The following is a 24,158-nucleotide window of genomic DNA, read 5'->3' as shown; positions in this document are numbered from 1 at the left end:
TACAGTTCAGCATCATTTGATGCAATGGCAAAAAAAATTTCCCCTTGTTACCAGCAAAACGTGTCCACCATTTATTTCTTTTTTTTTTTTTTTTCCTAAATTGAACACTACTGTAAAGATACATAGAGCCCAGAGAATACACATCTGCAGTACACGTTACACACTTTACAAACTAGACAGGTATAAATCTACAGACTGCCTCAGCCCCGTGGCTCCCCCACAGCCAGCGGGGCGGCCCTGCCGGGTGGTGGAGCGGTGTTGCCATCCTGCACAGCGGATGGTGCCGGTGCACGGCGCGGTTCCTACAGGCACAGTGAGGACAAAAGTCAAAGCAAGGGGAGATTCAGATTATCCTGCCCATTTGTTTTCCCTTTTTCCCCATGGAGGAGTACTTCAGTCGTGGTTACGTGAGGTATTTCTCCTCCAGCAAGGGGAATCTGATGAGCCCTTTTCCTTTTGGACCTTCATCACCGTTTGGTTTAAACGTTTCTTCAAATAAAACCACATTCAAATTAAAATTCTTGATTTTGTTTATTCTCAAGCCATAGGGCAGCGATAGATGGGATATTGGGAAGGAATTCTGTGAGGGTGCGCAGGCCCTGGCACAGGGTGCCCAGAAAAGCTGTGGCTGCCCCTGGATCCCTGGCAGTGTCCAAGGCCAGGTTGGACGGGGCTTGGAGCAGCCTGGGATAGTGGAAGGTGTCCCTGCCATGGCAGGGGGTGGAATCAGCTGATCTTTAAGATCCCTTCCAACCAAACTATTCCATGATCCTACAATTTATACAGATTTCAGGCAAATGTGCATCTTAGCCCATCAGGCTTTATAAAGTGGAATCGAAAAGCTACTCAAGGCTCTGTGGGCAGGAATTGTTGTAGCAAAAAATTTTTGTGACTTACTTTTAAGTCACAGTATATTCAGGATAATCCAATTCTCACCCTTGTTGAGTTTAATACAAAACTTAAAAATGCATCAGCCAAGGTCTTTCCAAGCTCAAAACTTTCCTTGCTTTCCAGAAAACAAGTCGATGAAACGTGAACTCAAGGACAAACACAAGATATTTGAACATATCATTAAGAGAAGCTCAAGTGAGCCAGAAATACTTTTTAATTACTAGCAAAAAGAACAATATGCACTTTAGTTCCATCTGAAATCCGTTTTCCATTCGGGAATGGTATTTCCACCCCGATTTGTCCCATGCATGACATTTTTAGATGTGAAATTCCATTTGCGCTGTACAAACCACAACTTTAAAAATGAGCCTGGAATAAATAGAACACAACACTCAAAGAGCAAAGAAAGGAAGAGGGAGTCAGGAAACAGCAAGAGACAGGTTCTGATCTCTGCAGAGCAGATGTGTGGTTTTCCTTTCCAGATATAAAATGTGAAAGCCTTAAAAATGGTACAAAAGTTGAATATACAACACGAGACACAAACTGAAGTTGCCCAATTAAAATAGGCTTCGAAACTAAAAATTGATACAAGCAGAGTATGTTCAACTGAGAATTCATAATTTGCAATTAAATACCTTAGGTATTTAATTCTGAGGATTTTAACCTAAGGCATCTTTGGGGCGTTTCTGAAAGCCCTCCTGCAGTGTTGGTGTAGAAGTGAACTTGGAGAAACTTCATCGTTTTCCTGCTGGTGGCACTGACTGGCTGATCAGCACCAGCACGAGGAAGAGATGTCCAGGTTCACTTATCCCTCAAGCTGCAGGAAGCTGCCCCCCAAAAATTCCTGGTGATGCCTTGAGGAATCCAGACCTTTTTGTTGTCACGAATGCTGCATTTACAATAGAATTCCATACCGAACTCTGAGAGACACAACAGGAAGTTTGCCTACAATACAAAATCGTCGACAGCAAATAAGCGTGGGATCTCTTCCTAGAACCAAAACAAGAGGATTATTAATTCCTAGTAGAAACCTCAGCTCTGACCAGCTGGTAAGATAGCACAGAGTAGTTCTGAGTTAGTGATTTTATTAAAGATTGCATATGGCAAGTTCACAGTTCATTCTTCTGGCAGTGCACATGCACGTAACGAAAGAAAATATAAAACTTTGGAAAATACAAAATAAATTAAATACATGCAAATCTGCAACTTCATTAAATATGTTTAGCAAAATGCTCCCCCCAAATAGTGCAACATTAAAAAAAACAAAAACAAAACCCAAAAAACAAAACCAGTTAAATTAAGTCCAACTTACTTTGCAACACCCTAATTTCAGTAGAAAAAAATATCTAAAGTCAACTCACAATCTTCCAAAACGCTCTATGGAACTGAAGAGTTCTATACCTACACATTCAGAAATTTAAAAAAACCTCAATCAATCTCAAATTAAAGAAGAGCAAACGTCTGCAAAAGAAGACCAGAGGGCTACGCTCGGCCGGAGCCTTCCTGGAATCCCGGCTTCCGGGAGTCCCACCTGCCCCGGGAGATGTGGAGGGAGGAGGAGGAGGAGGAGGAGCAGGAGCAGCACCTTCTGCCTGCCAGCAGAACCTTCCCAGAGCAATTCCAGTGCCCCCTTGCTGGGAAGATGGAAATTTGCTGTCTGAGAGATCCAAGGAAGGCTTTTCCTTACCTCTGGAGCATGAGCGGACCTTTCATAGGATGAGTGGATATAGTTGCTTAGAAAGACATTCCCTTCCCCTGGCAATGTGCTCCTCACATCCCAGCAAAAAAATTCCCAAATTTGTTCTACAAAGGACAGCTCGAGTGGACAACTCTCACCTCCTTCTGGATTTTTTAAGGAACGGTTTGGGGGATTTCGCTTTCCTTTGTTCTGGTAGGGGACTGTTCCCTCCGGGATCTGAATTCTGGTGTGAACAGATCAGGGCTTGTTTGGGGAAAGGGGGAGGGGGGAGGTGCTTGTTGGATTTTCCAAGGCAAGATTTCCACAGCATTCTGAAAGCCTTCCAAACTTCCTAGGGAACAACGCTCACAGACACATGGCTAAGCCATCCCACTCCAGGAAAACCTGCCACTGTAGGGAGAACTACGAGGAAATAGGAGCTTAATTTTAAAATAGGTCACACAGATAAATTCATGAAACTACCAAACTTCAAATTCTAGGTCTATACTAACAGATTTCTCTGCATCCCGTTTGTTCTTTACCAGGTACTGCAATAAAGGTTATTTTATACAGTCCAAAGATTTTTTTTTTTTAAATCAGGATATTACAAATGGTTCTTTGGGGAAATTTCCTTCTGAAAATGTTAAGCAGTAAAATTAAACCACATAGCAGCACATTTTCATCCCCTAAAAATATAAAATAATATGTATATTATACAGGAAATCAGTCATGACAGAGCACAATCACCTGCCTTTGATGGCACTTGGTCATTGAATAATTAATTCCTTGATGCCAGAAGTTGGGAATTACCGATGCCAATGGAGGACTTGGAAAAAAAAAAAGCATCACTCTGAGTGGAGAAGCCCCAACCTAAGCAGTGCCAAGGGGTCGTGGAATTCGGAGTGGCAGACTCCCTATCATCCTGACTGAGGTGGGAATGTTCCAGACGTCGTACAAGGATCTGGAGGAGCTGAGCTGGACACTTCTGTACACGTGGAGATCCTACGAAGCTCGGAGTACCTGGAGCGGGGCGTCGCCGATGGCCGTGGGAAGCGCAGGATGGACAGGACGTGGACCAGGTTGAAGAGGGGCAAAAAAGAAACTAATGTGACTTAATGACAGTCCTTAACATGCTAAGTGGAACTGACCTGCCAGAGAGAGCAAGACAAGGAAGGACAATTAGTGGATTTGGGGGATTGGAAAGCAGAGCACACAAACTGGACGGGCAGCAAACAAAGCGATGAATCCAGAGTCACATTAAAAAAAATATGGAATTTGGGTCTCACAGACAGAATGAACCAACTCTCCTGATGGAATTCCCTCTCTGCCATGTGTAGCCTGGAATTAGGTCTCACCCAAACACCATCTGAAGGTCTAACTTTTTTTTACTCTTTAATTTTCTGTTCCTTTGATGGGGTTTTTCTCTTGGCTTGTTGGATGTGCTGAAGAGCTGGTGTGTGTTTATCTCACGTGATAAGGGAGGAAAGCAACAGCAGTGGAGTTCAAAAATTATAAATCAAAGGGATGAAAAAATACAAACCCAAACCCATCCTTCTGTTCTCTGTCTCCTGACAGAGATATTTTCCTGATATATAAGTGTTTACAGAAATATCTAAAATGTTTTATATATAATATCATGATAATATTATAACAATATACTTTATCATTTCATATATGCACATCAGACAAACACATTTTATTAAATCCCACGTTTCTTTTTCTTCCATCTGCTGGGTTAATCAATCATAACCACTGACCAGTCTAACAGAACTAAGTGTCTTTTATCTTTATGGTGAATAATGAATGAACACAAGATAAATCTCTCCTGAGCAAATGTTGAAATAGGAACCTCACTTTTATTTCGCTGCTGTTAAATGACTACAAAAGAAAGTTTTGTTCTAATTCCAGCTGGGTAGAACTGCACCATTCCAAAGCACTTTCTGCAGAGCACAGGAATGTCTCAACAATAACCTGGAAATAATCTGGATGAAGTTTTCCCTTCACTGGTAGCACCTTTACTAACACCCTTCCTCAGACCCCTGGCTTTCCATCCAAGCTCAGAATTCAGATTACTCAGATATTCCCAATTTTGGCAGCCAAACAGTTGGAATTTGCCAATAATCTTCTTAACCAAAGGACCAAAACTGAGGAGAATGGACCTTCTCCGATCACTTCCCAGCCTCTCCTGATTACATCTTCCACACTTGTTTCTAGATATGAGCAAAGAATCAAGAACACTTAGTTTAAACAATTTAATTCCAACCTGTAGGGCTGCCATTTGGTTTTCAGATTTTTCCTAATTTTTCCAGAAACCGCAAGTCCGTTCACTTTATCCAGTCTCTCCTGAGATCTTCCATCTTCTTTTTCTCCAGCCTCATTTTCCCTGTTGCTCCTCTGCAACATGGCCTGAATCTGCTCAGCTCCACAGCCCTCTGATATAAACCTCAGCATCTAAAATATCTGGTGGGTGCTTTATGCCTCCTGATTGCTTTTTCTTGACTTCCACAGTCCTGTCTTGCTATTACAAACCCATCTAATTCAAAGTGCAGTTATTTTATGGACAATTTTTATTTATCTACAGTTATTCACTTGATATGTGTGGCCTGTTTGAGTCTGACACTTCATTTCACAGCAGCTGATAAATTAAAGGTGCATTTATTTGAGGCAGGAGGCAGCTTTTCCCCCTCCAAGTAGCTGTTACAATAAATGCTTAGAAATCTTTGACAAGGCTCTGTACCCCACTCTTTGCCTGGTCACAGAGGTGGGAATGCAACGAAGCAGATGGACAGAGGTACCTCACTTGTGAGATGGAAAAGCCAATTTCAGACCAGAATGGACTGATGCACAAACCCTCTCAGCAAAGCCTTGCCCTAATTTATCCACACAGGAAACATGTTGCTGGAAGCTCATGGCAAACACAATGAGCAGGAACAATCCCCCAGCACAATAACAGCTTGAGTGTGGCGTGATAGATGCTTGGCATGCAAGCCTGACATGAAACATTCCCAAAAAAAAGCTAAAAACACCCAAGAACGCCTCGAGGAGACCACAGACCATGAAGACAGTCGTGAGACAGAATTAATCCTCAAGGAGGGCAAAAAGCCAGACTTGGAGGGACAACTTTGCTGTCCCCAGGCTGCTTTTCACAGCCACTCGCTGCCATCCGGCTTTTGGCACGTCTGTGGCATAAAGTGATCATCTAAAATAAGGCAGATAAAAAAATCTCTCCAATAATGAGCATTTAAAGAAAGAAATGGGAGGATGGAGTCCATGGAACAGTCTCCTGGGAATATGCTGCTCATCTTTTGCTTAGGAGAAACTCTCAAGCCCTGGCAATGGAAGTAAAATATTTAGATTTTTTTTTTCATGAAGAGAACTAAGAGTGCAAAGTTGGCCAAATGGTGACACTAAAATTTGGAGATGTCTCTTGCTGCCACTGACAGCTGCTCTATCCCTGTCCCAGGCTGCAATATCCCAACATGGAAACACATCCATGGTACAGAAAGCAGAAGATGATATTGGCAGAAGGAACCTCTGGAACTGTATTTTCACTACGTGAGTTTCACGCCTCTACGTGTGAACTTCAGATTTACCAGAGCAGTTTTTATAAAACTTTTAAGTGCTAAATCGTTAAAATAAAACCTCTCCCCAGCAGTTGGCAAAGCCTCTTAACAGGCACTCAGTGAGTGAGTGTTGTAATTATCAGCAAACAACTACTAAAAATAGAAACAAAAATACTATGGGGTCTCCTAAAAGCAAGATTGAAATAAGAGGGAACTGAGTGATCAGTGGGAGAAGAGGTAAGTTACTCTGGTCTTACCTCTCGTTTATTTGGTGTTGTGGTAGTAGCTGGACATCCCTCCCCCTCGGATGGCGTGGACGGCCGTCGGAGAAGACGCTGGGTAGTGACCAGGGCGGATGGGCTTGGCTGCAGAGGGAAAGGAAGGACCAGACAGATATTTTAGCTTTCACATTTTAGCTTTCCACCTCACCTTCTCCTCCAAGGGAAACCTCATTGTTTCCCAGCTCAGATCTGTGCTTGCCGGAGTGGCTTCTAACCCAGCTCTGCAGAACACAGCATTCCCTGCTATGGCCAACAACAAATACACCCATTTTCCTGGTGCCGGATTCATTTTCCTGGTGGCAGATCCATTTTCCTGGTGGCAGAGCCCTTCCCACGCATTTGCAGGATCTGCAAAGATGATGGACTGTCTAACAACAGAGGCAAGTCACTTGGTGGGCAGTGAGGCACTTTTTATGTCAAATTTACACCATTCCAGAAGATAGCAAGACAAAGCTTGGATGGCTCCCTACAAGAGGAAGCATTCAGGAGGTAACACTTTGTGCTGCCTGATTCTCCCTCAGGACTTAATACCCCAATATTGTCACCTCCATCTAAACTATTCTCCTTTAGCAATCCCAACAAATCATTCCAAGAATTGCCCCATCCGTTGTGTGCACACATTACATTGTGCCTCAGAGATATATCAATATCTGAATGACAAAGGAAGATTTTTTTGTAATTAAATCACACGGAGGACTAATCGGGGGGAAAAAAAAGAAAGGGACGAGGTCCAGAAAGGCAAGGAAAGAATGAAAGCAGAGAGAGAGCGTGTGGGGGGAGGAGGAGGAAGAAAGTGAGCGACTAATTTAAGGAGACAAGTTTTCAGGTCACTAGAAGGGCACACAAGACCCATTATGCCCTTTATTTACGCAGTGAAACAGCAGAGCCTCTTTAAACTCGAGGTGGGGCAGATTCCATGAAAAAGTGAGGCCTTTGAAGATTCCTGTGCAGCGAAGGAGAAGCAGCCCCCGTGTTTTACTCCCTCCACTCAACCCCCAGCAACCAGCCCAAGCTTAAAGCATGTGGGCAGCCCCTTTAGCTCCATGTCCTCACCAATTTGGGCGGAGTGTGCTCTCCGGGCCATGTTTTTGGCTCTCACGGCCTCCTTAATGCGATCCACCTCCTGCTGGTAGCGCTTGCGGTCACGCATGGCGTTTTCCTTGGCCTCCTTCAGTGCACTCTCCAGGGCCTTAACTCTCTCTGCCGTAGCTCGAAGGCGTTTCTCCAGCTTAGGAAGCTCGCAACGAAGATCTGCATTATCACGTACCAGCTGCGGGGAAAGCAGTTCAAAATACAAGGAGGTCAAAAGAAAGGGGCAAAAATCTCCTCAGAGAAATGGCGGGAAAAGTCCCCTCACAAGGAAGGAGAAAACGCCGCCTGTTGCTCTCCATGCCTCGTGTACTAAAATTAAACAGATTTCTTCCAGAAATGAACGTAAAAAGCTTAGGTTAGTGAGAAATTTAGAACATCCTGAGCTGGAATGGACCCACAAGGTCAAAAGAAAGGGGCAAAAATCTCTCCTCAGAGAAACGGCAGGAAAAGTCCCCTCACAAGGAAGGAGAAAACGCCGCCTATTGCTCTCCATGCCTCGTGTACTAAAATTAAACAGATTTCTTCCAGAAATTAACATAAAAAGCTTAGATTAATGAGAAATTTAGAATGTCCTGAGCTGGAACAGACCCACAAGGATCAAGTCCAGCTCCTCACTCCACACAGGGCACCCCAACAACCCCACCATGTGTCTGAGAGCGTCGTCCAAGCTCAGTTTTGGTCACAAAATTCACTTATCTGGCTGAGGAGTGATATTCGTTAAAATTGTCCAGAAAGATCAAAGACAAACAGAGTTTATTCCATTCAACAAGATTCCTGATCCTGAAAGTGAGGACTCCTGGACCAACCCTGCCACTGCAGAGTCCTCGACAGCCAGATTTGCTTCTCTACACTTCAAAAACTGCAGCAGAAACTCTGCACTTCCTCAGAACACAGAAATATCCAGGATTTTGCAAATCCTTGATCACCTCATTATTTTAAAATAATAATGCTTGAATATGTCTTACAGACAACACTGGGGATCACCCCAAATTCATCATTTCCAGTGGTTCTGATGTGTTCACCTGGGTGTTCCCTACTCAGCCATGTGGGAAAACTGGGAATTTCACTCAGAAATCACTTTCAGGCCTGTAACTATAAATATAACAATTATATGCAACTTTGGATTTGTGCACTTCCTCAGTTTAATATGAACCCGAGTGAGGTCTATCAATTATCCAAGTCACATCTGACTTCCCATGCAGCAACAGCCAAGAGAGGATTGATTTTTAATAAACGCAAAACTGATGCAAACGGGCAGAAAATCCAGCGCAATTTCTACTGAACAGATTACACCACTGCTGGAAGTCAACAGAAATCTGCTCCAAAAGAGTGACTCTCCCTTTTCTGGAGAGAAAAGTGAATTAACAACCACACTAATAACACAGCAAAGCAACAGCATGTCCTGACATTCACATGTTGTTTAACAATCAGAGCATTTTACACCTGCTGGGCCAGGCGTAGTGCTGCAGAATATCACAAACAAGCTAAAAAAACATTGTCACAATGTGCTTTTTCTGCAAGTGCTGAGTTTCTGTTGTGTGAAATAGTTATGATACAAAATCCAAGCAGGGTGGTATCAAGTACAATGTCACTTTTCCCCTCTAAGTTTCCTACAAGATGTGGATTCCAAGTTGATTTTGAGTAAATACACGCAAATGAGAGCTATAAAAATCCATATTTGAAACCCAGCAGATATGCATGAAACGAGTGCAAAAAAACGGCAAAATGGTAAAAGAAAAACCACTCTGAACATGCCCCAGTTTCCACATTTAGAAAGTAGGTCTTTAAACCATCTGTTCCCTGGGAATCTCAAAACCCCAAACCTTAGCGGACACTTGTCACAGTCCAGCACTTCCTGCTCTTTTGGCACTTCCACAGGAATAATTAAAGCAAATCTGGGAGTGTGGGTTACTAATACAGCTTCAGGAGAGTGCAGTGCACAGTGTTGTGTCACTGCTCAAAAAAGAAATCAAAACAGCTTTGGTGTTTTGTGTTGTGCACCTGAACAGTGGGACACAGCTCCAACATACTGGGAGAGGAGATTTTAGGGAGAAAACTTTCCCTGGGAGGGTGGGGAGGCCCTGGCACAGGGTGCCCAGAAAAGCTGTGGCTGCCCCTGGATCCCTGGAAGTGTCCAAGGCCAGGCTGGATGAGGCTTGGAGCAGCCTGGGATAGTGGGAGGTGTCCCTGGGCATAGCAGGGGTGGGATGGGCTTTAAGGTCCCTTTCCAACCCAACCCATTCTGAGATTCAGTGAAACTGAAATTCCATGAAGGAGGGAGGACACAGACATGGATAAGCCCAGAAATGACCAACCTCAGCACCCCAGGGAGGCACCAGCCCTTCAGCTGCACACAAAAGCCAAATTCCATTGTTTTCAGTGAAAACTTTGCTGGCTGAATCCACTCCAGTCACCTCCAAGGTGCCTCTGAGCAGCTTCAGGCCAGGAGTCAAATTGGGGATGCACAATCCATCCAGAAAACAGCTATTTTTAAGCATTTCTTTGTGCCAAAAGAGATCTATTTTTACAGAAAAACAGTAATTCCTTATTTACCACATTCCTAGAAGTACAGGGAGTGGGAAGAGCAGCTCTAACACCAACTCCTAATGCCAAGGAGTTTAGTGGGTATTTTTTTCCTCAGACAGCACAGGTTACCTTCCAGAATTATCCTTGCAAACATTAAAAAAGTGCATTTTTTGATGGAAGGAGGGAAAGGGAGCCTTTACCTGTTTGTGAACCTTTGTAAGTTGTTCCAGGTTGTTCTCAAGAAAGGAAATTTTCTGCTTCTGCGCAGCACTTCCACCTCCATCATCACTGTCCAGTTCAACACTCTGCACACAAAATTGCAGCACTCAGCAAAGCCAGGCACAAACTCAAGGGGAAGTTCAGCTCTCTGGCAAATTTGAGCCCCCCAAAGGCAAAAAAAAAATCTTACAGAGCCCCAAATTTAAAAGAAATTATTGTAACTCTTTGGCTGATATTTAAGAACTACATTGCCCCTTACACAAAATCCAAGCTATTTTTACTGAGTAATTATGGGGGGATCCTGAATAGGAAAATCAAGTTATACTAAATAATTTCTGAAGTTCAACAGCTTTGAGAATTTTGCAGCTGAACTGCACTGGATGACTTGTCCTTAACAAATTAGGACCAAATAAAGTTGATATTCATCAGGAAAGTTTTAATCTTGTTTCTCATTGCTACTAAAAAAGACATTATCCCATTTTGTAAGAGCATGCACTAAAGGCTTCCAGCAAATCACAAGACAACTGCAAAAAAAGGAGAAGATTTGGGTTTAAAAGAGTAGAGTTTTACTTTTTTAACGCGGGTGGTAAGATCCTGGACAAACAGTTTGCGCAGATTGTGAAGAGTCTGAAGTTCCCTTGCCTGGAATCAAAATAAAAACAATAATTTAAAAAACCCCACAAATTACTAGGACAGCAGATACTCTGGTGTGAAATGTCTCCTTGGATCTGAGTTGGTAACAGGAGAAAAGAGCTCTGGATTCTCTCTCTAGGAATCACCTGGGCCCACTCCGAATGCCACAAAATAAACCCCATCCAGCCATAAAATCATACTGAAGGAAACAACTTCTCCAAAATCAGTAAAAGCAACCTTTTTAAAATTTTAATGTAGGCAGTTCAAAGCTGTTTACTCAAAAATTAAAATCTATATCACCAGGGTATACAGATAGAGGGGGAAAAGCTGAATAAAGTGTCATTAAGACCTACCACTGTTTCCTCCAGCCCTTTAAGGTCTTCTCTTGCTTGTTCCCTTTTATCATTAAGGAGTCTGGAAAGATCACAACATGGAACACAAATCAATCATATTAAAACAGGGGAGAACCAACCAGCATCCACTTGGAGCAGCACATCTGCAGGAGGGAGCAAACTGTACGTCTCTAATCGTGCTTCTGACTGCCCCAAATATCCAACTTTCTCACGTGGAAGGGCTCAGTCACCACCTCCACCTTTGTGTCCACACACAGGATTTTTCTCTCTCATTCCCAGGAAAGGCTTTGACTCAGGCATCTGATCTATTACTTTAAAAAAAAGCCCCAAAAATCAACAAAACCCCTCCCAAAAATTCCCAACTTCTTTCTTGCTTGTTTTGCTGTGCATTAAGGAATGAGAGGTTCAACACTTGCTGTGATACTTTATAAAATCACAGCTCTAATAAACTCTTTTTGGCAAGTATCAAAGCCACTATTGGAATGGTATGAAAATAGAGAGTATTTGGTAATTATTTATTAGTTGCTGCTGGCTTTGCTGCTGAAATGATATTTTCAGTGTGAATATTCCAACACAAATCCCTCTCCCTAAGCACATTTTCTATGGACACATGAAGAGGCACGAGGTCCAGGGATACCAGATGAGGAAACTGTGGACTTACATGAGTTTTTCCAGTTTCATTTCTCTTTCCTGGTCCTCAATTTTTAATTTATCATAATCAGCACTCAGCTTCTCCTGTTCCAGCTGCAGCTTCTGGTTCATACTGGAAATGTGAAAGGAAAAGTCAGCACAGCTCAGCCTGAGCCCCAGGAGGAAGGGAGGATAAATCTCCACAAACAAAATGGGACTGGGCAGAGAAAAAGTAAAGCTGTAACTCTCTACTGGAAAATTGTGAAAGAAATCAAGCATAAAGAACCTGAAGGACATTGTTTTAAAATATTGGAGAGCTAAATTCAGTGGTTTTTTTCCTTTGCCTTAAAGGACACAAAGTGTTGCTGGCATCTCTCTGTCTTGCTTCCTCATTTCCCTACAATTAATCTTTGGCCATACAATAAATACAATAAAAGAATGCCCAGATTTTAGAAAAAGAAGAATACAGGAGCAAAACATAACAGAGTCACACTGGCGTGTGAGCAGAAGATATAAAAACACCTAAAAATGGGAGCTGTTTGAGTCACCCAGACTCTCAGAAGGTCTGGGGCAGGACTGGCTGCTGTGAGAGGATCTCAAACCCTTCCTGGGGACATGGAACCATGTTCATGGTGGCTGAACTCAATGACCTTAAAGGCATTTTCCAACCCAAATGATTCCATGATCCTTTAAAACCTGCTCTCCTCCAAGCTCCTCTCACCCACTGACCTGCAGGTGCAATACTACTCTTTTTTTTTTAACTCTCTATAATTTTATGGCCTTGTTAAAGCTCCCAATAAAGAATTAGGCACTGTAATCCACCCTGCAAAATAATTACAGGGTTGGCTGCTGCATGTAAGGACAGCACTTCCAAAGAAACATCAGTCGAATCTAACAAAACCAACCCCAAACCAGCCCAGGACTGAGGAAGGGATGAAGGGGGTGAACATACTCCCTGATTTCATCAATTATTTTCTGCTTCTCTTCGATTTCATCCCTCAGCCTGGACAGCTGCTTCTGGTGGGCTTCCCTGTGGCTCTCCATCTGCTGCTCCAGGGCCTTCTGCAAACACCAGAGCCAGGAATCAGACATAGATCCAGGGACACACAGCTCCCTCTTACCCAGCCTCTAGATTGGAGAGAAAACTACCAAATCCATTCAGGAATCTGCCTGCCATTTCCTGCTGTAATCACAAAACTCTGTGTCTACTCATCCAAGCATTTAATTCAGTTTTTAGCAACAGATGTACAACAATTCTGACTCATTTTCTTGCAAAAACTACCACACAAAAACCCAGGGCTTGGCCACGAATGGCACTGATTTGACACCAATCCTCTCTTATTTCCCCTCTTTATTCCCCCAGGAAAAGACATGCACAGCTCTACCTGGGGCAGAAGTAAAACCCAAACCTCTGGGAGCTGTTTATCCACAGCCCTGCTATTGAAATTGTTCCTTAAATTTAAATTCTAGGAATAAATACGCCTCGAGCAGCACAAAAACCTCAATGTATCTCTTTAGATTGCTAATAGAAGATTTGCTTTTTCCCCTCAGAGCTGTAAGGTACAACCACTTTAATCACAACTGATTTAATCACTTTACAACTGCTTTAATCACTTAAAATTTTTATCGTGGAGGCAAAAGTTCTGCAGTCTACAAACCTCTATCACTATCCTCATAAAACTGCATTTTTCCTTCTCTGCAATTTGCAACCCCATCGAAACAACTCATTATTGCAAACATTGCTTTGCTTTCCAAAGGAAAAATACCAGAAAACAGGTTTATATATTTTATTATTATTTCCAGGAGATAATCAGAATTCCAGCCAAACTTCAGGGAAGGAGCCTCTTTTAAAATCAAATTTATAACTACCTAAATGGATATTAACCCCAGTAGCCTCATTCACTACTGAGCAAATTGACTTTCAGCAGAGCTCCACCAGCAAAAAATGAGTGTAACATAGAGGTGAATCAATGTAATTTTTGGTCACGTGAACAGGAAGACAAAATTCCACCCCAATGAACAATCTCACCACGAGATTCCCTCAAAATTTCCACTGTGCCAAACTACCTTCATCTCCTCTGCATCCTGGAGCCGTGTCAGGTGTTCCTTCTCCTTGTCCTTGAAGCTGACTTCGTGCATTTTTTCTGTTTAAAGGTGGAGACAGTTTTAATTTTAAATTTTAAATTTAAATTTTAGATCTTTAAATAAATTTAATTTATTCCAGGAGATGGAATAAAGATTCTGTTGTAACAATACAGGAGATGATAAAATTTTTAAAAAAGTAAAAGCCTTGTCCCCACCTGCTCCTCCCTCAGTCAGGGAAGATCTGCTTTTGATACACACACATTTTTCACATTAAGTTGGAGGGGGAAAACCAAGCAATCCTTAAAATGAAGTCAGCTGGGAGCTGGGAAAGACACAACTTGTGCACATCTGAGGGAAGCAGCTTTGTTTGGAATGGGGCAGGGGGTTTGCCAGAGGGACAGCTGACATTTAGATAAATTCTTCTCCCAGAATTTTACGGAATACTTTCTTAGCAAGGTCGATTGGTGCTGTTTGGTAAAGGATCTGGCTGGGGTTTTTTATAATTTTTCACATCGTTAAAACACAAAACTGAGTCCACGAGACCCAAAGTTGTACCTTGAGCGCGTAACTTGGCCAGCTCCTCGTTGAGGGAGTCCTGGGACTCCTCCAGCTGCCTCCTCTTCTGCTCCATGTTTTGCATGTAGTCTGTCAGGGACTTGATCTTTGCTTCGTGCTTTAAAGACAAGGAATAGCAGTGAGATGGGAGGAGCTGTGACCTAGGAATTCAGGGAAAACTGTCCCACACAAAGGAGAGAGAACAGAAAGACTTCCACATCCAGAGGTGATGACTGGGAGAGCACACAGCAAAATGTCTGGGAAGGAGCTAAGAGATCAAAGCAGGCTGTGTTTTTCGAGGTCACACTCAGTAGCCCACTTTGGAATTCAGGCAGTAATCCCAAAACGTCCCTGGAAGCTCCTGACTTGGTGTTAAGCAGATTTTTAAAGGCAGATGGACACCAGCCTTATGAGGTGCCTTTGGGATCTTCAACCTGCAGAAGCTCAGAGCCACTCTCCCCAGCCCTCCTGATGATTTGGTTCTTGCCAATGACCTTCTGAGCTAGGAGAGATTACGGTTAAATAGAAAACAGTGAAGTTTGTAGTGAAAACATCCAAAAAGGAATTAAAATATTCTAATTTGGGGACAACAATTAAGATACTGTTTGGATTATTGCATCCTAATTAAAAAGCCACTGAAGTACCTGTGGCTCACCTTAAAGTTCACCTTGGCAGAGAGGGAGGAGACTTCTGGGTCGGTGGTGCTGAGAAGGGGAGACTTGGAGGAACAACCCTGAGCTGGAATTAAAATAGTTCCCCCACCTTCTTTGGCTTTTAACCCCAGGGAGGCCTCCACAAGCACTCAGAAGGAAAACCTCCAAGATGCCAAGGCAGGAGATCGCCTGCTTGAGAGTTTTTCTGCTTGGTATCATTTTCAGTTTACATTTTTGGGCAGCCCATACCGTGCAATTTTAAGAATCACGCTTCCAGCTACAGCTTGATTGAGTAGAACTTAATAAAGACACTGTGCTGAAGGAAAAGGGGCTCTCCCTGCTCCAGGTGTGCTCAGGATAACTGCTAGGGAATGAAATACAGGAAACTGGATCATGTCTTTCCCTTCCCATGGCCACTTCCAAGCAGGTGAGGATGTCAGAGTTCTCAGCCTTTCTCCACAAGCATCGCTGCCTGGCCCTGCCACCCACTCAGAACCCCTCCTCCCACCTGGATTTCTATCCCAGAAAGTTTTCCATGTATATTTTGTAGCTTGCTGCCTGGTTTTCTTGGCAGCACACCCACAGAGCAAATCTGGGGAGCTGCCCAAAGGTTTGGCTCATGAAAAATATGGTCAGTGATCTTTTAAAGTGATCCAAGATGCAAATTACAGAATCACAGAATGAACTAGGTTGGAAAAGATCTTTGAGATCATCAGATTCCTGGTGAGGAAACCACTCCAGGGAGGAATTTCAGTGCTATCCCACCAAACACATTTTGAGACCTACTGTAGGACATGACCTTGCCAGAGCTCAGGACAGGACCTCCGAACGTGCTGAGAAACGCTCAGGGGGAGGAATGAGAGAAGAGAGGGCAAACAACAAAACACGCAAGAGACGACACTGCTCCGCTCCACAAGGCCCATGTCTCACTGCTGGCACACACATTCCATGGGGAAGGAGGCTGGGAAGGCCACCAAAGCCCGGGAGAAGGCAGGAGCAGACCCACCTGGGAGATGAGGAGCTGGCAGGCCGCGAGCTCCCTCTCGCTGGCGTTCATCTTCCTGTTGGAGTCCATCTGGGCGCTCTCCAGCTGCTTGCTCCGGTTCACCAGCGACTTCACCTCCGACTTCATCTTGCTGATGTAGAGCCTGGCCATGGTGAACTCCTCCTCGATCACCCCGTTCACATCTGCCAACTGAGCACACAGGGGTTGCCAGCTCCTCACAGCCACAGCACCTAGAGCTTTTCCTGCTCAGGGACCTGGGCTGGAGGCTTGGTCTGGGATTTGGGATGGTTTTACAGGCCAGGTGCCATTTTAGAAAGAGTTTGGAGAAGGGGAGAAAGATGTTAATTATTGCATGGGAATTTCTGAGAACTTAAAACTCCTATTTGGAGGACAAAAAAAATCAAAATTGGGATCTTTTCACAAAGCAAAGAGTGTTTATTATATTAAGGGGACATCTTCCTTCAGAATTTTTGATTTGATTTGTCCTCTTTTCTTGTATGTTTTATGCATATATGTGAAGGGATATCAAACAGTTTACCAGGTATTAGGTTGGATTTCAGGGGGAAAGGTTCTTCCCCCAGAGGGTGCTGGGGCACTGCCCAGGCTCCCCAGGGAATGGGCAAATTCCCAAGGCTACCAGAGCTCCAGGAGCGTTTGGACAACGCTCCCAGGCACAGGGTGGGATTTTTGGGGTGTCTGTGCAGGGACAGGAGCTGGACTTTGATCCTTGGGAGTCCCTTCCAGCTCAGGATATTCCACTGAGGAGCTGTGCAAGTTCTCCCTGAGCAAAAACACGGCCCAACTTCATCTGCTTCTCCCCTTTTCCCAGCCTGCCAAAGGGAAGGGAACATGTGCTCCTTCTCCTCCCAAAAATCCTGAAAAACGAGACTTCTTCCAAAATTTTCAGTCCGCTCTGAAATTAGACACACTTGGAGAAGATGCTAATTGCCAACAAATTTGCAATTATTCCCCTAAATGCTCCTCAGTCTGGCCTGATTTCCACTGACAGCTGTCCCCTGAAGTGCTGACATCTCAGTTCCCATAAAAACTTGTACCAAACTGCCTCTGCCTCCATTTGCAAAGATCTCCTCTCCCAGTCCCTGCTCCTGCGGCCACCAGAGGCTGCTGTGACATCTCCAAAGGCTGGGATCTGCAGAACCACACGGACAGCAGGGACTGTGTCCTCGGCAGCAGGACAGGCTGGAGCTCCTGCTGACCCAAGGGGGCCTTGGCAGGACATCAACAAAAAAGTGAACTAAAAGTAAGAAAAACGTATTGCAAGGAGTTTTCATACATCTCAAAAATGAACGGAGCCAGTTTTAAGCACTGCTACTTTTCATGTGGTTTCAAATGGACAAAGATGGCACTAACACCACCAGGGAGATTTTCCAGGCCAGGGAAAGTTTCCATCGCTGCCATTTAGCAATGGCCATAGAAATATTTTCTCTGAAATCAGCATTTTGTTCATCTACAGATGTGACAAAGTGAGCAGCCACCTCCTCTGCTGAGGAGGCCACACAAAGGCAAATCTCAAAGCGGGGCTGACCAAAATTTGCACCAAGCTTCAGACCAAAAATTGGCCACCTCAGAAGCCAAATCTCACCCCTAAAGCTTTTTCAGATTCTGGGAATTCTGAGTCATGCCACCTAAGGAAGGAGTTGGGCTACGTGTGTATTGTTTTGGGGGGAACTCAGACCCCCCATTAAACAGTTCAGTGACTCCCAGATGGGCTCTGGCCTGAAATACTGAGCTGGGAATAACTGTGGGAACTGTGAGCCCAGACACTGAGCCTCTCCCAGACAGACAAAGAGCTCTGCAGTGTCTTCCAGCATGCTCAGCCAGGATTTACACAGAATGTCCTGGGAGACGGACTGCTGGATCCACATATTCCACATCTACTGATGCTCCCAGGGCTGGAGCCAGGATGGGAGAGCTGGGGGTGTTCACCTGGAGAAGGGAAGGCTCCAGGGAGAGCTCAGAGCCCCTTGCAGGGCCTGAAGGGGCTCCAGGAGAGCTGGAGAGGGACTGGGGACAAGGCACGGAGGGACAGGACACAGGGATGGGTGAGATATTGGGAAAGAATTCCCAACTGAGAGGGTGAGGAGGCCCTGGCACAGGGCGCCCAGAGAAGCTGGACCCCTGGGAGTGTCCAAGGCCAGGTTGGAGCAGCCTGGGATAGTGGGAGGTGTCCCTGGCCCTGGCAGGGGATTTGGAACTGGATGAGCTTTAAGTCCCTTCCAAGCCAAACCCCTCTGGGATTCCCAGATTTGCTGGAGTGTTTTTCCCTGCAGGAGGAGCTGGGGAAAGCACAAAGCCCACTCACAGTTTTCACATCGTTGGTGCCGATGATTCCCCCGATCTCCCCCAGGTCCTTGAGCAGCAGGTTCAGGATTTCCGTGGCTCTCTTCTTCTGGTGGTTACTGAGCTCCTGCAGCTGGCCCAGCTCCCTCTGGGTCGCTGTCAGGGCACTCTGGAAAGGTTTAAAACCAAGGGTTACCCTCCCCCCTTCAGGCTGGGCAGTTTTTGTGTGGCATTTTCCTCGTGCCTGCTGGCACAATGTACTGACACATCCAGTTCCACCTTGGCATAATCCACTTTCACAACTCACTTGCCACCAAAGGCTACTTTAGATCTATTAAATGTAGCAAATCCGCTAAGAATCTTATTTGCATAATACATCAAAGGAGGTTAATCACAGAGAAATAGGTATAGAGGGATAGAAAATTCAATTTTTTCCGATGGATTTTGTGGTAATCTGTTTTACTGAGGGAGATAACAAAGTCTTTAATGAAACAGAGCTGTTAACAACAGTTCCTTAAGTTGGTGTCATGAATTAAGGGAAAAGGATGCTTTAAGCTACTAACCAGTCTTGATTTTCCTCAGATCACATTTTTCCCTTAAGATCAGGACACATCAGCTGAAAAAGCCGATTAATTTTTATCTGGTTCCTTCCTTGAGATCCCCTGGCTCCCTGTGAAATCCCTGCTCCGCCACACAGAGTCCAGGAAACCACAAAATGCTGCCATTTGCATGAGGCAGATTTTCACAGCTTTCTTGGCAAAATACAGGTTTTAAATATCCAAAACACAGGATGGCCACTTCTCACATCCAGTTCCTTGCTGCAAGAGCTACAATCTGCCACCAACTTCCACGGAGCAGCTTCTGAATTACCTCAATTTAGTTGGTTAATTAATACAGGGAAGAGAGAGTGACACCAGCAGGTTTTTGGGAAGCCCTTGGGGAATATTTAGGGAGCAAGCATAGGAAGAACAAGTTGCTCTTACACTTTTCTGTGCCAGCTCATCTGCCAGCTGCTCGTTGGTCCTTGTTTTGTCCTCCACTTCCTGGGATTTCTGGTCATAGTTGACAGCCAGCTCTTCCAGGGCTTGGAGCACCTCCTTCACTTCATCCTTGGCTGCCTCATTCTCAATTTGGAGTCGGGTCAGCTCCTCCTGGATCTTCTCATAATCCCTTCTCGTGGAGGCCAGAAGCTAGGAAGGAATATCACAGCAGCATTAAGTGACCCAAAAACTCCTTCAAAAGACAACACTGGAAAGGGGAAAAACAGGCAAAGAGGGGGAAAAAGGGTGAGCACAAATCCTGTGTGCAGGAGGGGAGAAATCCTGAAAACAGCACCAATTCCAGCATAAACGTGTTTGGAGGAAGCACAAAAAAAGCTCTGAACTTCAACAACAAGAAAAATCTTCATCAAATCCTATTATGACCCAAGACTTGAGGCAGAGAAACTGATTTTAAACAGCATCAGAGCACCAAAGACGTTTCCTGCCCTCAATCCAGGGCTGCAGCTCAGACCAAAAAAATACCACAAAGTGAAATGTTTCAGCAGAGGCTCGGGGCTTTGAACTGAGCCGAGGGAAAAGGGCTCTCTGAGGCAGCCTCAAAGACCTTGTGGCTCCACAGAAATATTTCGATAAGCAAACCTAAGATGATTATTCTCAGTTCTCATCTGAAGGATGATGCTGAGGACAGATTAGCTGCTCCTATTTGCTGAGGGAAAATATTCATCTCAGAAGAAAATACTGACTTCACACACACACACACACACACTGGTGAGTGTTTCCAGGCTGTAAAACTTACTAAAGTTACTCTCTGCACGCTGCTGAGGGAGATGCTGAGGTTTCAGTGACTGTCAGAGGTCACCGGCTTAGTCCTGTCCCTTGCCCTTGAACCAATGTTCAGTGAGGTGGTAAAGCCATGAAAATTCAGCTGTGGTGTCCTCAGCACAACCCCAGCCCCACCAGCAGCCCTGTGCTGCAGAATGATGTGAAAAGAAATAAAAGTGACACCTAACATTTACTGCTGATACTGCACTTTCAAGAATAAAAACAAAATCAGGGCTTGGCATGGCATGAAAACATCAAAAAGGGCATTACACCAGATAAAACCCATGCAGGAGATAGGAGAGGGCCTCATGCTCATCCTAACAGCCAAGTCTGGACATTCATTCACAGAATTCACTCCTTCCCAAGAAGTCTGGACTATGGGTTAGTATAATATTGCAGACAGTGGTATAAAACCTTCCCTGCTGAAATGTTTTGGGTGGATTTCTCCTGCTCTGCCCACCAAGCAGCTGAGTGAGAGACCCCCAGCAGAACACACACCCCCCCCTCAAGCAGACCACCCAAAAAGCAGAATGTCCCAGGAGAAATGGGGCTTTTTTTGGCTCAGAGTGCTCGTGGAAAATAGGAAAGCAGGGAGGCAGCTCTGGAGGCTGGCATGTGCCCAGAGAGGCACCGAGAGGATTCAGATGTAAGGGAAATTTATCTCCCTGGTAATGCTGCAGCCTCAGAAGTGCACTCACGTTATGGAAAAACCCATTGGATTGCCAGAGCCAGATGGCATGTAAATATTTAAACAACAAAATAGCTTCAAATAATTTTCCTGCTAAACACAGATGGAACTATTATTTACATTTACTTAAGAAATTTTCTCTGTGAATATTACCGTGCCTTCGAGAAGCGCTGTGCATCACCTACAGCATAAACAAAGAGATTCTGGCTGATACTATGTGGAAAAAGGGAGCAAGGTTTTCAAAAGCCACTGATAACACGTTAAAATGATGAGCTGGAAACAAAGGGAAAAGCTCCATGGCTGCAGCACCTCGTGGATCAGTTCCATGTGGGGATGGAATATTCAGAATCCCCCCAAAACACCCGCCTTAAGCAGCAGCCAGGGGTGAAAAAGGTATCAACACCCCCCCCCCCCCCCCCCCCCCCCAAAATCAGCCTCATCTGCAGCAGGCCTCAGGTTTATAATTAACCTGCTGGCTTAATCAAGCAGAAATAAGGACTGGTTAATTAGGGGGGGAGCAGAGTGAGGCAGCTGCTCGTGGATCAGTGAGCTCATCACATCTCCAGGGGAGAGCAGGGACAGCTGATGTGGGGAAAAACACCTTGAATAATAAAATATCACCTTATCCTTCAGAGGTCAGAGCCCGGCAAGCTCCTGAGGTGAGTCAGAAAAAGATTCTGAACAACATCAGCTGCAGAGATTTCACAGCTTAGCAAAGCTGGACTAAGAATGTGTGCAAAAAAAAAAAGGGGGAAAAGTGGCCACTGAAAACCTGATTCCTCTTCCAGAGGTGATACTGGAACAGGGAGGGTGGGGAATAATTGTGTCAGCTGCTCCCAAACAGGAGGAATGCACATCACCCCAAAAGCAAGGCACGAGGACGAGTGTGAGGGAAAAATCCACCTTAGGTGATTTCAAAAAGGGATGTAAAAAGGTGGGAGAAGTGAGGTGACACAAATAAACTCGTAGCACACATCAGGAAACAATGGGCTGAGCAGGCATAAAGTGCATTATTATGCTGGTGGAGCCACAGGCAGCACTGCTCAGTGCAGGGCAATCAAATCAAGCCGTGGCAAGAGAATGAGGAGCTTAATCTTGGACTAAAATAAAGCTGGAGATTCCCCCAGCCAGGCCAAGTCCCCAGAGGGGGCAAGTGAACCCTGAGTGATGAATTACAGATGTGTTCAGACATTGTTTTCTCCCTGATAACACCTTGGGAACCCTTTCTGAGGGCCTGGATTCCCAGTAAAAGCAATTCCTAAGAAATATCACAGCAACATTTGGGGAACTTGGTGGTTTTGCCTCATTTTGCATCTTCAAAACTCCTCAAAAATGACAGATAAGGGAATGGCTTGACTGAGTTTAGTGATCGTATTCCCCATCTTAAACCCAAACCCACATTCATTTTAGGGACAGAAAAAAAGCAATCAAATGTTTGAAGTGAGCAATCCAAGATTTTACAGCAAATCTGTGGCAGCACCAATTATCAGGTTTTTCCATCTCACAGATTGCTGCCTCTAATTGCCAAAATAATGACAATTAGTAATTTAATATCAGGAAACCTCTAACTCCCTGTAGTCCATAGTGCATGGATACCTGAATGGGTACAATGAAAATCACATTTGGCATGAAAAATCCTGGCCCCACTCTTCCCCTGGACCTCCAGCATCACTTCCCAGTGGGAAGGATTGTTATTTCAAGGCATTTTATCAAAGGCTTCATGAGACTATGATGAAATTTAAAGTTTAAACCTGGCTGACACATTTTCCAATTGAATTTTAGCCAGTGAATATGAATAGCTGTGATGGAATCATTAAACAAGGGGCTCAGGAGCAAAATGGAAAGGGGTTTTTTTGGTTGGTTTATTTATTTTAGTTTCTTACCTCCTCTTGATCCAACATTTGCTGCTTTAGTTTTTCAGCCAACTGGCTCTGCTGGTTGATTTCATCATCCTGCAATGAAACAGGGGTTGAGATTTTTAATTTCTCTTCACAGCTCTCATTTGATCACTTTTTATCTCCCCTTTCTAGAAAAAAAAGGGGAATAATTCAGCAAACTTTGTGAGGGGAGAAAAAAATAAACATCCACAGAGCTCTGCAGTAAAAGCTGTCAACACTGGTGTAAATGGAGATATTTTGGGTTTGGGATCCCAGTGTTTGGGATCAAATATCTTCTCATTTCCTACAGTGCTGTGCCAAATTATGCTTCCCATGTTTTCTAGGGAAGAACTCAAACCTGCTGCCAGTTCCCTCCAGAATAATTTAAGGGGCTTTGCTGCTTTTGATGAGGAAAGTGAAAGAAGGACTGAATTTTTCTTTTTCTTTCCCTAATCAATATGTAAAAGCTGGAGATTGCTGCTGGGGATGTAGTCAGAGAAAAGCTGGAATTTCTCACAGAAAACTGCTCCTTTCAGTGCCATCAACACTGCTGTGCAACCAGACTGTGCAGGGACACCTCGAGCACACCAAAATTAAGGTTTAAACACGATTCCTCTGTAGCCACAAACAGCCAAAATCCAATTTTAACAGGCAAGGACACACTGGGCTTTTTTCTGCTATTTTCCTGCTAATTACAACTGAATTTTCAAATTGAGTATCGATTCATGATGAGAGCTGCCCTTTCTCTAGACAGCCTTTTTGCTGCTCTCATCCACAGTGGTGAGTGGCTTTTTCTGGGCCTTTTTTCCCCCCCACCACCACTTTTCATCTTTCCAAGAGCCAAAGCTCTTAATGGCTGGATGAGGGAATTGCTGAGGGCTTTAAGTGCCAGTGATGTCCCTCAAGCTGTGCAAAGAGATAAATACATGAGCCACCTGCACTTGGGGCTGTGTTTGCAGCTCCAGCAACACAAACAAAAGGGGATGGGGATATATTTTCCTGAAAATTGTGAGCTGGAATTATTAAGGACAGTCACCATTTGTTTCTTTCCCTGGTGACTCCAGGGTGATGTTACAGTTTGCTGAGGGATTTTACAGAAATCACTGAAGGAAAGGAAAAGCCTGAATTTAAAATTGAAGGAAAACTTGGCTCTGATTTCCTGGAGAGTGCTCCCAAACACTGTCAGCACATGGAAAGGGGGTGGAGAGCTGAGAGGATCTGCTTTTATGCAGTGTTTGGAATTTTCCAGCCTTCTCCAGCTCACAGTGCTCAAGAAATGGAGAAAAAATACACCCACAATATGG

The 24,158-nt window shown here is 44.3% G+C and overlaps 1 protein-coding gene across 1 annotated transcript in view; it reads right to left on the bottom strand.

Annotated features, from left to right (window-relative positions):
* Nucleotides 1-6,396: 6,396 nt before the first annotated feature.
* The window catches only part of KIF5C (kinesin family member 5C), a gene marked incomplete at both ends in the record, with an annotated part of 59,859 nt that continues 42,097 nt past the window's right edge, over nt 6,397-24,158 (bottom strand). Inside the window, 13 exons of the mRNA XM_082284780.1 lie at nt 6,397-6,497; nt 7,467-7,683; nt 10,232-10,336; nt 10,821-10,892; nt 11,237-11,297; nt 11,898-11,999; nt 12,819-12,928; nt 13,934-14,010; nt 14,507-14,624; nt 16,166-16,354; nt 18,489-18,635; nt 19,450-19,656; nt 22,861-22,929. Coding sequence (XP_082140906.1) covers nt 6,397-6,497; nt 7,467-7,683; nt 10,232-10,336; nt 10,821-10,892; nt 11,237-11,297; nt 11,898-11,999; nt 12,819-12,928; nt 13,934-14,010; nt 14,507-14,624; nt 16,166-16,354; nt 18,489-18,635; nt 19,450-19,656; nt 22,861-22,929 — 1,575 coding nt within the window. The remainder of the gene's footprint in view (nt 6,498-7,466; nt 7,684-10,231; nt 10,337-10,820; nt 10,893-11,236; nt 11,298-11,897; nt 12,000-12,818; nt 12,929-13,933; nt 14,011-14,506; nt 14,625-16,165; nt 16,355-18,488; nt 18,636-19,449; nt 19,657-22,860; nt 22,930-24,158) is intronic.

The sequence above is a fragment of the Coloeus monedula genome, assembly GCF_965178545.1.
Source record: "Coloeus monedula genome assembly, chromosome: 7".
NCBI lineage: Eukaryota > Metazoa > Chordata > Aves > Passeriformes > Corvidae > Coloeus > Coloeus monedula.
Note: the sequence above shows the minus strand (reverse complement) of the source record. Positions and strands in the feature narration are given on the sequence as shown.